This window comes from Lepidochelys kempii, chromosome 8, assembly GCF_965140285.1.
Source record: "Lepidochelys kempii isolate rLepKem1 chromosome 8, rLepKem1.hap1, whole genome shotgun sequence".
Lineage (NCBI taxonomy): Eukaryota > Metazoa > Chordata > Testudines > Cheloniidae > Lepidochelys > Lepidochelys kempii.
Window position 1 is genome coordinate 29468 of NC_136387.1, and position 13832 is coordinate 43299.

Sequence of the window (13832 nt, forward strand, 5' to 3'; positions counted from 1 at the left end):
AACAATCCCAGCTCCCTCAGCCTTTCCTCATAACTCATGTGTTCCAGTCCCCTAATCATTTTTGTTGCCCTTCGCTGGACTCTCTCCAATTTATCCACATCCTTCTTGAAGTGTGGGGCCCAAAACTGGACACAGTACTCCAGATGAGGCCTCACCAATGTCGAATAGAAGGGAATGATCACGTCCCTCGATCTGCTCGCTATGCCCCTACTTATACATCCCAAAATGCCATTGGCCTTCTTGGCAACAAGGGCACACTGCTGACTCATATCCAGCTTCTCGTCCACTGTCACCCCTAGGTCCTTTTCCGCAGAACTGCTGCCTAGCCATTCGGTCCCTAGTTTGTAGCTGTGCATTGGGTTCTTCCGTCCTAAGTGCAGGACCCTGCACTTATCCTTATTGAACCTCATCAGATTCCTTTTGGCCCAATCTTCCAATTGGTCTAGGTCCTTCTGTATCCTATCCCTCCCCTCCAGCGTATCTACCACTCCTCCCAGTTTAGTATCATCCGCAAATTTGCTGAGAGTGCAATCCACACCATCCTCCAGATCATTTATGAAGATATTGAATAAAACCGGCCCCAGGACCAACCCTTGGGGTACTCCACTTGATACTGGCTGCCAGCTAGATATGGAGCCATTGATCACTACCCGTTGAGCCCGACAATCTAGCCAGCTTTCTACCCACCTTGTAGTGCATTCATCCAGCCCATACTTCCTTAACTTGCTGACAATCAGGTCACAGTATCAGGTGACAATCACATGATCCTGCAGTGGCAAAGCAGGATGAGTCAGAAGGTGTTTGTAGCATCCCAAGAAAGCTTCTCAGGAAGGTGGGAGATTAGCATCTTCAAAGACCTATTGTTCTCCCCTAATGATTCATTGACTGGTCCCCAGGTAGCCAGCCAGACTGATTGCATTCTGTCTGGTGGGCATTCCCCAGGTGCAAACACTTTTGTAGTACAGATGTAGTCAATATTCCTAACTTTAGATACAAAAATTATACATACACACAAATAGGATCATATTCAGCAAATTATAACCTTTCCAATGATATCTCACATGCCTTATCTTGCACAAAACATATTATTGTTATGCTATAATCATATAACAATATTTCTATGAAGAATATAGGGTGTAGTGTTACACCTCCCCCCTTAGATTACTGCCAGAGGATTAGTCACTGACTAATGAGAAGGCAGTGTGCCTAATGCCCTTCTTAGGTCTTGGGTTTCCAACTTCCCAGTTTTACCAAAAATTAGAGTGTTTTTACAAAGTTCTGGGTTTCTTTTTTCAGGTTGCCTGAAAGCATTCTAGTGTGCAGCATTGTTAACACAATGTAGATACAATATTAAGCGAGGAGTTACTGTATTTATGTTTTTGACAAATGCGACTTTAAGCTAAACGATGTTAAGCGAATCCAATTTCCCCATAAGAATTAATGTAAATAGGGGGGATTAGGTTTCATGGAAATTTTTGTCACCAGACAATACACAGTATAAGTTTTAAACAAACTATTTAATACTGTACACAGCAATGATGATTGTGAAGCTTGGTTGAGGTGGTGGAGTCAGAGGGTGGGATATTTCCCAGGGAATGCCTTACTGCTAAATGATTAACTAGAACTTGGCTGAGACCTCAAGGGTTAACACACTGTTGTTAATGTAGCCTCATACTCTACAAGGCAGCACGAATGGAGGGAGAGGAGACAGCATGGCAGACAGACAGAGACACACACCGTGAGCATGAGTGTGAGTGATGTGCATTGCCCCTTTAAGTACGCTGACCACACTCTAAGTCAGGGTCTCAAACTCAATTTACCTCAATTTACTCTCGCCAACCACCGCTCTGGGGAGGACGAGTGGCCCAGCACAGGGCTCACCTCATCAACCATCTTCTGCCTACCCCTCTGCAGCCCCAGGGACCGCCCCCTGTCCACACGTTGTTTCTTATGCCTCTTTCTCAGCATGGGGTATGGGAGCAGCGCTGGGAATGGCCCAGTGCCAGGGAGCGTTCTGCACCAAGGCTGACATACTCGGAGCCAAATCGGATCAGCACGGCGCTGAGGCCAGTCTAAGCGCTGCTTCCATTAACAGGCCCTTCAAACGAGTGTCCCTGTCCTTAAGAGTGCGTTGCCTGAAGCACTTGCAGATTCTCTTCTTGTCCTTGATGTGAGCTTCCCCGAGGCACTTCAAGCAGCTTGTATGTGGATCACTCACTGGCCTGGACTTATAGTAGGCAGCACATAGTTTGAAACCCAGGAACTTGGGCATGCCCCATCCCTGGGACAACGTCCCAAATGGGACACCTACCTACCTAACTCACTCTCAACTATTTATAACAAGAATGCCCACAGAAAGTCAGAAAAAAAAAACACTGGGGAGCTTGCAATCGCAAGAGACGTTCCAGCAACCGTCATGGGCTGTAAGAAGGAACTGAGAGGGCACGGGGCCCGCGGCAAGCTGAGCATGAGGCTCCAGGGGGCACTAGGGCCAGCCTGATGGGTACCACTAAGGGAAAAATCTCCGGTCACCGTGCACATGGGTGCGCACACACCTAACTTGGAATCGACATGAGAAAGCACTCGAAGAAGAAGTGTTATCAGGTTCCCTCCTCAGTCTTCTTTTTTCAAAACTAAATATGCCCAGTTTTCTTTTTAAACTTTTCCTCATCAATCTATAATTTTTGTTGCTCTCCTCTGTCCACATCTTTCCTAAAGTGTGGCGCCCAGAACTGGACACAGTACTCCAGCTGAAGCCACATTAGTGCCAAGAGAACAATTACTTTCTGTGTATTTAGCTTATTTATTTGGTTTATTTTATTTGTGCTAATAAATACACAGCTTCATAATTTTACTTAGTTCTTTAACAAGATTTTAAACAGAAAAGATACATTTCCTTACCTCAAACAGCTTTGGATATAATTAAGTCCATTGTAGTTACAGGAGATTATGCAAAATCTGGATTTTTTTCCCCTGAGAGAATCCTACAAGTTAAGAATCGATCAGGTATATGAGAAATTTAAACTACTTCCCCCATTGTAATACACTTATCAAAATTTAATTTAGTCTGCCATCATGGTGTCCAATTCCCAGCTCATTTAAATGCACTTGGAGCTTCTTACAATCTTCTATAGTTTGTATTTACCTAAACAAGTGTCCTTAGCAAACGTCTCTGATTTTCTTTTCGCTCCTCCAAACTATTAGTAAATAAATTGACCAGTGAGAATAGAAACCTGCTGTAAATTATCCCTACCTTTATATCAGGTTGCCCATAACATAATTTTTTTTAAACATAGCTCTAATTTAGTTCTCAGACAAAAGAAAATCCATTCTCTAGCAAGAGTAGAAAACCACTAGATTTTTTTTTTTTTTTAGCAACAACTGTGTTTAAAAACGGTTCTGATTCCATTGTGGGAAGACTGAAAATAATACCTAACTGGGTACATGATAATACCTGCTGAACATTAATTTCTTGAAGCACATAAACTTCACTTCCATGCATTCTCATGTATCCTCAGCTGTTCAGACTAACACTGTCAAAAAATGGTCTTAAACTGAAAGCAATCAAGATCAAACTTATTCAGTGTAAGAGCACCCACTTTCCAGCAACTAGTCACTGTTCTATCAAGTGCAATTCAGTATGACTCCAATAGTTTGTTCATCCCAATGTCTTTTTCAGTTTGTTACACTGCTTACTGTACAATTTTTATAAGCCCACTCTACCACTGACAGATCCAAGAATTAAGAATGGTCATTATTGAAGAAAGTTAAGTAGTGATCAATCTGTCTAAGGTTTTATATCACATCCTCGCAACAGTATCAGAGCCCCTACCATTTCACTATCCATTATGTCTCCTTTGTTCATGAGTCTATTACTGGTCAGCAGTTAGGCACAGATGGCCCACTCTGAAGAGTTTACAATTCAAGAAGACCTAAAACCTATGTAATACTCATCCCTTGCAAAGATTCTGAGCAACACGCTTTAAGCAATGCATTCTGAAGTTAAAGAATTAATTAAATGTACATGTTCAGAATATTTGTCCTTCATTTTAGTGACTCACAGCTAGAATGAAGGGTTAGATTGTGTTCAGTCATTTTATTAACAACAATAAATGATAACAAAACATTTTATTTATAGATCACCTTCCATCCAAAGACCTCCAAGCCCTTTACAAAATGTAACCCTTCTTCCAGGTGTCTTTAGCAGGAGTTAGGGCCAGCTTCAGATAACCTCTAGGACAGCGTTTCTGAAATGTGGCTACCAGGGGCTTTTCTTGCGGCCACAGCCTCCTGGACTGTGATGGACGGGGGGAGGGCAAAGTAGAGCCCCCTCCCCCACTCTGTTGCTCCTGGATGCTGGGGCCAGCTGCAGGGGTTGGGCCCTGACCCCTTCTGGGGACACCTGGGGCACAACGCTGGAGGAGCAGGCAGCCAGTGAGTTCCTCACCTTCCCAGGGGTGGTGGGACTTAGGCTTTGGGCTTCAGCCCTAGGATGGGAGTGTGGGGGGCACCAGGCCCTGGCCACGGGGCTTCAGGCTCCATTCCTGGACCCTGTCCTCCGGCTGCAGGGCATCAGGCTCTGCCTGCAGGGCTTCAGGCTCCAGCCCCTCATCCCCATCTTCCCTGGCCCCCACTGCCTCCCCCAACCCTCCATCCAGGGCTTAATTTGTCCCCAAGGCTTGTCAGGGCTGAGTAAGTCTGCTGTGAAAAGCGATGCTTGTATGTTTGTTAATATCACTTTTCACAGCTGACTTACTAGCTAGCAATAAATAAATTACAATAATTTTGATGTGTGTATGTGCATATTTATTTGATTTTCCTAAAGCTAATCAAGTATTTTAGGGAAAAGTGTGAGAGCGGCCACCAGCAAGAGTTGGTGGCCACATTCTGAGGCCACCAAGAAGCTTGTCCTGAGAACCCCTGATCTAGGACTTCTATTTAAATTAAATAAAATAGTTGGCTCAAGCTCCCACTTAAAACCTCCTGGTCACACCTTTACAGTTATTTCCTCTCCACTCCTAAGCACTCAAGAGTCCGTATGAATGTAAAGCCACAAACACTTTTATTTCGGAAAACAACTATTTACATAATAAAATTAAATTAACAAAAGCCAAACTGTATTATCAGTCTGGGCAACCCCACAGACCCAGTTATTAACTGCCACAGCTGTTGGGGCCCCGAACTATTATTCACAGAACAACCCACACCCACCTAAAACCACACTCAAATTCAAGTAGACAGTGGTGGTGAAGTGGGTTACACTGCAAATATTTTAAAACGCTTACATTAGAAGAAAAAATGGTTCCTCCTGACTTCTCTCTAGTTTCATTGCACAGTTAAAAATATGGTGATAAAAACATTGATTATCCCTTTTAAATCAGACTAGATTATCACAATTGTCCTTTCTGGGCTGAAAAAATATACAAACTTTGACCAGCCTCTTACTCACTCTGTGAATTTGGCTAACACACATGGCAAATCCACTACTTTCTCCTTCTGCATAATATTCGCTTCCCCCATTAAAGCAGGGGGCTGAGCTCGAGGGCAGAACAGCCTATCCTGCGGTAAGAAACGTACAAGGATCCTGCTTTCAGACACTGGGCAGTTAGTACTGACAGGCCCAAAGCCAGCTCGTCCATCCTTTGCCTGTGTGTGGAGTGGCCTTTGCAGAGAGCGGCCACCGCTGAAGCTACAGACTCCGCAGAGACCCAAACCGCTGCCTCGAAGGCTGCGAGGGACAGACTCGGAGCCCCCTGACAGGCCCGGTCCCCACCGGAAGCAGCTGCCTCTACTGCAGGGTCTGCGAGGGCTCCGCGGCCGCCGCGCGCTGCTCAACCTACCTCCTCCTGCTGGGCTCTGAGGCGGGGCCGTCTGGGCGCCGCTCGGGGTCCGGGGGGCCGAGCCTGGCTGCCGGCGCCGCCGGGAAGGAAACGCCTTGTATGGGCCTAGGAAGCGCCATATTAGGAACGGAGGAAGGGCCATATATGGCAGTGCAGTTCCTGCGGGAGCGAAGGGTGCCGCTTCTGTTCAGCCTTGGCCGGGCCTCGGGCCAGATGACGTGATTACTGCCCCCGGCGGGGCTGGCGAAGGAAACGGCGGGCTCCTCCGCCGGCCACGGGGCGCTGAGCCGGGCCCGGGCCCGAGCCGCAGAACGACTCCGCCCCGCCGCGAGCTCCGGCCTAACGCGCCCTTCAGCCAGAGCCGCCCGGGCCGGATGTGGGCTGTGAAGCGGCACCTTCCCTCCTCAGCGCGCGGGGGATGGGCGCAGGCCGCGGCCGGAGCCCGGGGTTGCCCCCGCGTGTCCGCGCCATGGAGCTCGCGCACGTCAGGGCTGGATCCCCCTCCCCCTCCCGGACAGCGAAAGTTGTTGGGATGGGGATGACGCAAGGTTTTTCCTGTCATCAGATGGCCAGATCTGAAGTTTGGCTTTCAGTGATGAACAGCTGCGTGTAATGCAGCCGCCCAGCTCTTTGTGGGTGTCTAGAGCGTCCGAGCCCTACTGCAGGCCTATGCTGACTTTTAGCACCTTCCTTCTGTTCCCATCTCATTCCTCGGGGCTCACCTCTGGGTTTGCATGTGCTTCTCGAAATAAAGATTTTATTTTTAAACAGATGGCAGTTTATAGCTTGGCATCTTCAGATAACCTGGGAATTCCACTGGAAACAATCTTTTTGAGCCACTGATTGGGTTCATGCTGTTCCAACATGGTTGCAAGAGCAGGATTTTCCTCATCTAGAATTAGGATGGGAGAAGATTCAAAAATATTAACCCAGCTGATCCAGAAAGCAAACCACAGACAATGTACAAGCAAGGTATATCATAGACATGAAATCTCTCTTCATATACTGAATGACAAAATGCTTTCCAGACCTTTTAGCTTTACACCTTCAGACAGAAGAAGTACTTTGGGTAAAACAAGTGTAATGCCCATCACCTGTGTTCATATTGGGAGGTATAAGAGATACATCCATGTCTCACACCATTGATTAGACTAGGGGCTATAAGTGGTTTCCTAGGCTACCACTTATGGTTAATGGTTGTGAAAATTGAGGAGGAAAGTGGAGGTAAATAGCATTTTCCCCCCAGTTCATGCGCTGCCAACACCAGGAGTGCTCCCACAGTGACTCATTGAAGAGAAATGCTTCTGTGATCATCTGTGGGTAGCCTTGGCTCTGGGTACAAAAAGTAAATTCACCATGGGAAGAAATTCATTCTTTGATCTTTAGCCATCAGTACAGCAGACCAAACTTCAGCTGCCTCACAGGCCTAAATTTGTCTGTCAGAGAATCCCAGAAAGGACAACTCATTTTCTGTAAAGGAGTAGTCAGTCAGTGGATTTTACAGATTGGCTGTTTTGGTAAACAATCCTCTAAAACCTCCCTGTCTTCCCAGGAAGAGAGATTTGTGACCAAGACAGCTAGAATGAACCCCCACCCCTAGATGCTGGGACAGAGACAAACACTCTGACCAAAAAATATAGGATTTTACTGAGGTGAGCTCTGAAGCTACAGATGGTTCTAAATCTTAACACTAATGATACCCTAGATTACAGCTCCATAGTGGCAAATTATAGATGATTGGTATTTGAAGGGGCAAAGCATCACCTGATCTGGTGTCATTAAGAAACAGATTAATTCTGAAAATGAAAGAGGATCTATGGTCAGTGTAACAATGTTACCCTGGAAACAGGCAAAAAAGTAGATTTACACTTTGTCACAATGGTCTAGAATGCTAGACAAATGCTGAGGAGTTAAGTCCTCCAGAGCAAGAGCTGAGGAAGTAGCTCAAACAAGATTCCCTCAAAGAGTGAATGGAGCTGAGTTTGAAGCTGTACTTGTTTTCATTTACACTTGGTGAGAAGGTGTAGAGTTCACCACAGCCATTCATACCTTTGTCACGTCCAGAATGGATGACTCATCTCCAATACATTCTACATGGGGCTATGCTCTCAATTGAGTCTTAGTCTGTGGTATTTACAAACAACCTTCTTTAGCACCTCACTTTTCTTGAGAAGGTTGGTGACTGGTGTAACATTGGTGTGCTGGGGCAATCTACTAATGATCACACATAGCTTCAGCTTGGGTAAAGCAGCATTGAGCTACACCTATTTACATCAGCTGAAGATCTGGGTACTTATTTGAACTCTTTTTCTATCGGTCTTGAGTTCTTGCAAGGCATAGTTCTATACATTTAAAAAAAAAATCACTGAGCCTAGTTCTAGGAGCCCTACTCTGTTTGAGATCTTTTTGTACAGCAGTCACAATGATTAATAACTAGTGGCAGGAGTACTCAATCACACCAGTTCTCTAGTTATATTAATTTCTATGGCACCAGTCACTATCATATGAATACCTCATTGCTCTTCACTGAAGTCTCTCTCCACATTGTCTTTTTTTCTGCACTGGGGTGACCAGAATGGAATGCTCTGTGTTATATTTACTGGTACAAACACCTAGCTAAATTGCTGCTACTAGCAGTAGGCTTCCATCAGTTGACTCTGATTTAAAATTATTCCCACCCCCCACATATATTCAAAATGTATTTTCCACACTATATATAATTTTATTACCTTCCCATATTTCTAATCTGCCCAGCTCCTTTGGAATGATTTCCCTCTCCTCACTCATATTCTGTGCCCCTCCCCATTCACTACTAGCTATAAATCCAAGCAATATGCTTGTTTTTTCACTTTTTTTTTACCTGAAGTCAAGCAGTAACTAAGATTCTCTTCTATATTACCCTCTGGCTAAATAGAATTAACCAAATGACCCTTCCATCCAAGTGAGCAGCCAGGCTCAAGGCTTATGTAGATATTTGACAAATGGTGGGTAGTACACGTAACTTATGATACATGCTCTGTATCCTCTCTTAAATAGTTAAAGATGTAACACCAGTTACTCCCAATTAATTAAATGAGGTTGCTACAGCTCTTGAGACATCTCACCTTCTCACTGCAGAGACACCGAGCTCAGTTCCATGGAAGTTACAACAAATCTATTGAGGAAAAAACAGATCTTTAACTGAGGGGAAGCAGTCAAGGATATGGGTAAAAGCATGTTCCCACACACACAAGCCTTAAAGAAAAAATGCACTGTTTTGATATTTTATTTACTTTTTCTGAAGGGTATTGTACACCAAGTATCCCATTGGCAGTAAAGCGCATTCAATGTGTTTATAAGCTAAACAGTCACTTTTTGTTTAAACAAATACAATTACAAAGTAAAAAGAAACCACAAAATAATGAACTGCATGTTCATAACATACAAAATTGCTGCCTACTTAGTAGGTAAACTACAACATTCCAACTCCTGAATATATATTTATAAATTTACATTTCAGTAACAAAAATAGACTTTGAGAGGTTTTTTTGCTTACATTCTGTCTTCTAGCTCCTTCTCAATTCCCCCCCCCCACACCAGTCTCCCTTACATTCTTTTAATAAAATCCCTTTCACCTTAAGGCTAGATGCAAAGCATCCATTCACACAAATGCATGACGTCAGCAAGGCTTCACAAAAAGGCACCAAGACATGTAACTTTAAAAACAAACTTTTGCCATATGAGTGTCTCATCAGGTGATATTTACAAAACATCACTCTTACATGCTTGAATACATAGTAAGTGCTGTTCTCAAATAAGTTTAAAACTCATTACAGCATAGTCACTAAAATAGAATTACCATTTACAAAATATGGGCCTGCTAACTCCAAATAATACAATATGAATACGCAAAGAATTTTCACATCAATAGTACCCAAAGGAAAGCAAAACCATACCATGACACATGTACATTTTACATTGTCTATGTATTTAATAAAAGTTCCTCTCTCAGTAAAATGTTTATGGGGGAAAATTATATTGAAATTATATCCATTGTCCATGCAAATTAAGTCTTTTGATAGAAGTGGAGAACTTAAATGGCAGTTGTTTCAGGCAGTTGAAGTTTAAAGAAAACTTAGGATGGCCTTGCTACGTATGATGTTCTTTAGTAACGGACAGACTCCATTCAGTCTGATAGTACCAATCAGCTATTTTTATATTTCCGTCTTTACAGTCTCAACAAATTTCAATTGTCCTTGGAGAAAAAGTTGATGACATTTCTGAAAGTGCTGAAGTCCCTTGTGAACTGAAAGAATTGGTAATCCCTGCAGAGGGGAAAGTGGTAGATACTTGGGCCTGAAAGGTGGCAGTAACAGAAGGATATGTAGTTGCTACTGAGGGGGAAGGGAAAGTGGTGTGTGCTGGAGATGGATAGGAAGAAGACACTGGGGAGGAATAAGATGTAGGCACTGAAGAAGGGTAAGTGGTGGCGGCTGGAGATGGGTAGGAAGTTGTCATTGGGGGGGAGGAGTAGGTGGAAATCTGAGATGCAGTAGAGGCTGGAGTTGACTTTTCTGCTTTCTTATCCTTCTGTCTCAGGTGAATTTTAGTGTGTCTCTTCCTCTCATCGCTTCTGGCAAACTTTCTACCACAAATATCACAGGCAAATGGCTTCTCCCCAGTGTGGGTTCGGATATGAGTGGTCAAGTGATCGCTTCTGCTGAAATTCCTCATACAAATACGGCACTGAAAAGGTTTTTGTCCTGTGTGAATCCGAATGTGCCGGGTCAGCTCATCAGATCTGGAAAACCTCCTGTCACAGGACTCCACTGGGCACGCATAGGGTCTCTCATGAGGAGGGGTCTTGCTAGGTCGGTTGGGGTATTTTCTCATCCTGCTTGGCTTGATTAGCTGGGACTGATACGTAGTGTTTAGCGTCTTCGGATCTTGGGAGCCAGTCTGTGTAGCAAAAGCTTTGATAGTGGAGAGAGGTGTGAGAGACGGCTGCTGGGGTCTGGTTTCTAGCATTGGAAATGGTTTCTGATCAGCTGGGACCAGGCTGAGAGATTCCCCCTGTTGCTGGGGGAATAAGTAGTCTGGGATCATTGGCACCTGGAAGTTGGTTTTAGCAGCCGGATAAGCTGGGGGAGGGTACTGGAGCGAGGTACTGGGAGCGTTTGAGAAGGACTGGGTTTGCTGCTCAGGGAAAATCTCAGAGCTAGAATTGGGAAATGTTGGTGCTGCTGAATAGATCGGGCTGTTGTCGCTGGCCTGTACAGAGCAGCTCAGGGGCGGGGTCTGTGAGGATGAGGAGGTTGGTGATGAAGAAGGTGTAGAAGTGGTAGGTAGGTTAGCCATGCCCACCAGCCCACTAACAAGGCTGAACAGAGGCTCTGGCCAGAGAGTGTTGCTGCTGTTGGGGGCTGGTTCCAGAGAGAAGCGGCCCGTGTAGGTTATAGGCGGCAGCCTGCTTGTCTGATTGGGGTAGCTAGTTTCTGCCAAGGGTTTCTCATTATTCAAAGAGATCTCGGGAAACGTGTCTGAAAAGAGAAGAGGAGCCGTTACTTCCAAGAGATGCTGCAGTCCCAGGGCTGCTACCCTCCGCCCCGCTAGCCCTGCCCAGCCCCAGCGCTACTACACCCAGCCCTCTCCCCTCCCCCCGGGCTAGCCCTGCCCGGCCCCAACGGGGCTACCCCCGCCCCCCGGGCTAATTAAAAATTGAGCGTTACATATTGCAGCGCGCTGCTGGCAGCGCTCCAGCAGCAGAAAGCCCATCGCTAAGAGGAGCTGGCGCATGTAGAGAGAATCCCCCTAGCGCAGCCAGCGAGGCTGATGCATCATTAGCACCGGCGGAGTCCCGAGCAAACTGCACCTGCCCTCGTAGAGCTCCCCTACAGCGCCCGAGAACCGAGGACTCGGGCGGCGGAGGGGGACATTTCGCAACGAGCGTCCCCACCACAGGCTCCCACTCCCAACCCCCTGCGGACAGAGACTGTCGCTTACCTGCAGCGAGATGCTCGAAGTGCTGCTCTCCGGGAGGGTTGAAACCGCTGTTTTCAGGGGCCCCACTGGAGGTGAGGAACTGGGGGCCCCCGCCGCTGAGTAGCATCATCTCCTCCAGCTTGGGGTAGTTACTGTCCATGGTGGGGGGCGAGTGTGGAAAGGAGCTGAAGGGGTCAGAGATCTGCAGCGGGGGCAGGAGCTGCATCTCCGCCTTGGCCACGGCCATGCGGGGAGTGGGCTTTGCCTGGGGACACAGGGATGCTGCGCACCAGGGGCCAGGCGGCCGGCCAGAAGCGCCAGTCGCGTGCTGCTGCTGGGCTCGATATATGCTGGCTCCCCTCCCCAGCGGCCTGGGGCTCCCCCTGGCTCTGCCCGGTAGAAGCGCTCAGCCCGGGGCTCCCCCGGCTCTGCCCGCTGGAAGCTATCAGCTCTTCGCCCGCCCTAGAGCCGCCCCTATATATCGAGTCCCCATCGGCTGCGGGCCGCCCCGGCCATGACGTACATGGCCATATATGGCGGACAGGAAACCCTTATATGGAGCCAGGCTGGAAGACCCAGCCTGGCGTCAGTAGCTGGCACTGGGGAAGCCGGGTGGTGGGGGCCCAGCCCAGATAGGAACAAGAGCCCCGCGCCCGCCCTAGGGTCCTATACCCCTCTCACCCTATCGCTGGGTTTCTCTGGGGGGCAGCGCACGAGCCCCCCCCGCCGCTGTCCTCCTCGGGTCCCAGTCGCCGCCTCAACCCAGGCCGCCGGAAGCCCCCGGCCGCAGAGTCCATATAAGGAAACAGCCTTATAAGTCCCGGTTCCGGCGGGAGCCTTCCTGCTCCTTATATGGCGATTCCGGCTCTGGGAGGGGGTGGAGAGAGGCGAACCCGACGGGGGGGGCGGCGGGGAGCGAAGTGGCGAAAGGAAGAGCAGCTCCAGCGTTTCTTTCAGCCCTGCAGAGCTGCCTGTTCTCGGGCTGGGCGTGGAAGGCTTAGGCAGGGGAAGAGCAGGGCTTGTTTGGGCACTTGATCTGCTCCAGGAATGGCTGTGGAGCGCCCTGGGAAGAGGATTTCCTGAACCTGGGGGACTGGAACACACAGGAGTTGGAACAATTTGTATAGTGTGGGTGCTGAGAGCCATTGAACCAAACTGTGAATCCTGTATATGATGGAAACCACTTCAAGCCAAGGGGTACAGCAGCACTTCTAGTTTCACCGCCTATGCTGGAAGATAACCTAGTATTAACCATTAGTGAAGCCCACTGTTCAAAGCAGGGACTAGGGCCTGCTGTGTTACCGGGAAGACTGCACAAACAGAGCTCCGATAGACCACGACCCCCCCACTCCCATTTCAGTTTGTGATTAGCACATTTTCTGCTTGTTTTCCTGCTCCTTTCGTAAGAATCGCACCCTTTGCTGCCTTTCTGCGTCTCGCATTCACATGACAGGTGCGGCGGGGGTCTGACTGATCAGCCTGCGCTGCGTATTTTAACAACCCCAGTGCAGAGGAGGTTCCCCTGGTGCTGGCAGTCTGCCCCTAGTGGGATCAGCTTGGCCCAGGAAAGGGGAATTTCTGGGATTCCTGGGCTTTGCAATGAGCATTCTACTCCACCTGGCTGTGCCGGGAAAAGAGAGGCTCCTTGGAGGGCCCCAGCACTCCTGGGGCAGGGTTTGGAGGTGTGTCCCCTACACAAAGAAGAGCAGGGGGCACTCTACCCTGTTAGACCAATGGCGCCCAGCCCTGTCCCATAAACCCCTGCATCTTGCGAGAGTAGGACACCAAACACTCCTTTCCCTCCTCTGAGCATTCTTGTAGGGCTCTGGTTGCACGTCATGGGGAATGTCCTAGTGTACAAGGGGGATTTCCTGTCCTTCCCGTCTTCAGAGCCCTCGGCTGCACTTTATCCAGTCGATTGCGGCTGAAAGCATTGCCCAGTGCCTCAGCATGCTGGTCCCAACTCTGCTGTAGAGCCCCAGAGTGACCCGTGCGTTGCCAGAAGAAATGCTGCTGGCTCAGGACTGCACA

The 13832-nt window shown here is 47.7% G+C and overlaps 1 protein-coding gene and 1 long non-coding RNA gene across 2 annotated transcripts; both read right to left on the bottom strand.

Annotated features, from left to right (window-relative positions):
• Positions 1-607: 607 nt before the first annotated feature.
• LOC140915450 (uncharacterized) lies at positions 608-6234 on the bottom strand. The gene is made up of 3 exons (XR_013636214.1): positions 5841-6234; positions 2902-2984; positions 608-767 (listed from the first exon to the last, which is right to left on the bottom strand). It is a non-coding gene; the product is annotated as an uncharacterized LOC140915450 (long non-coding RNA).
• A 2853-nt stretch (positions 6235-9087) lies between these two features.
• EGR1 (early growth response 1) lies at positions 9088-12265 on the bottom strand. Its single transcript, XM_073354999.1, has 2 exons — positions 11823-12265; positions 9088-11359 (listed from the first exon to the last, which is right to left on the bottom strand). Exons 1-2 carry the CDS (start codon positions 12046-12048, stop codon positions 10056-10058), a joined length of 1530 nt encoding a protein of 509 aa, XP_073211100.1. The 5' UTR covers positions 12049-12265; the 3' UTR covers positions 9088-10055.
• Positions 12266-13832: the final 1567 nt, after the last annotated feature.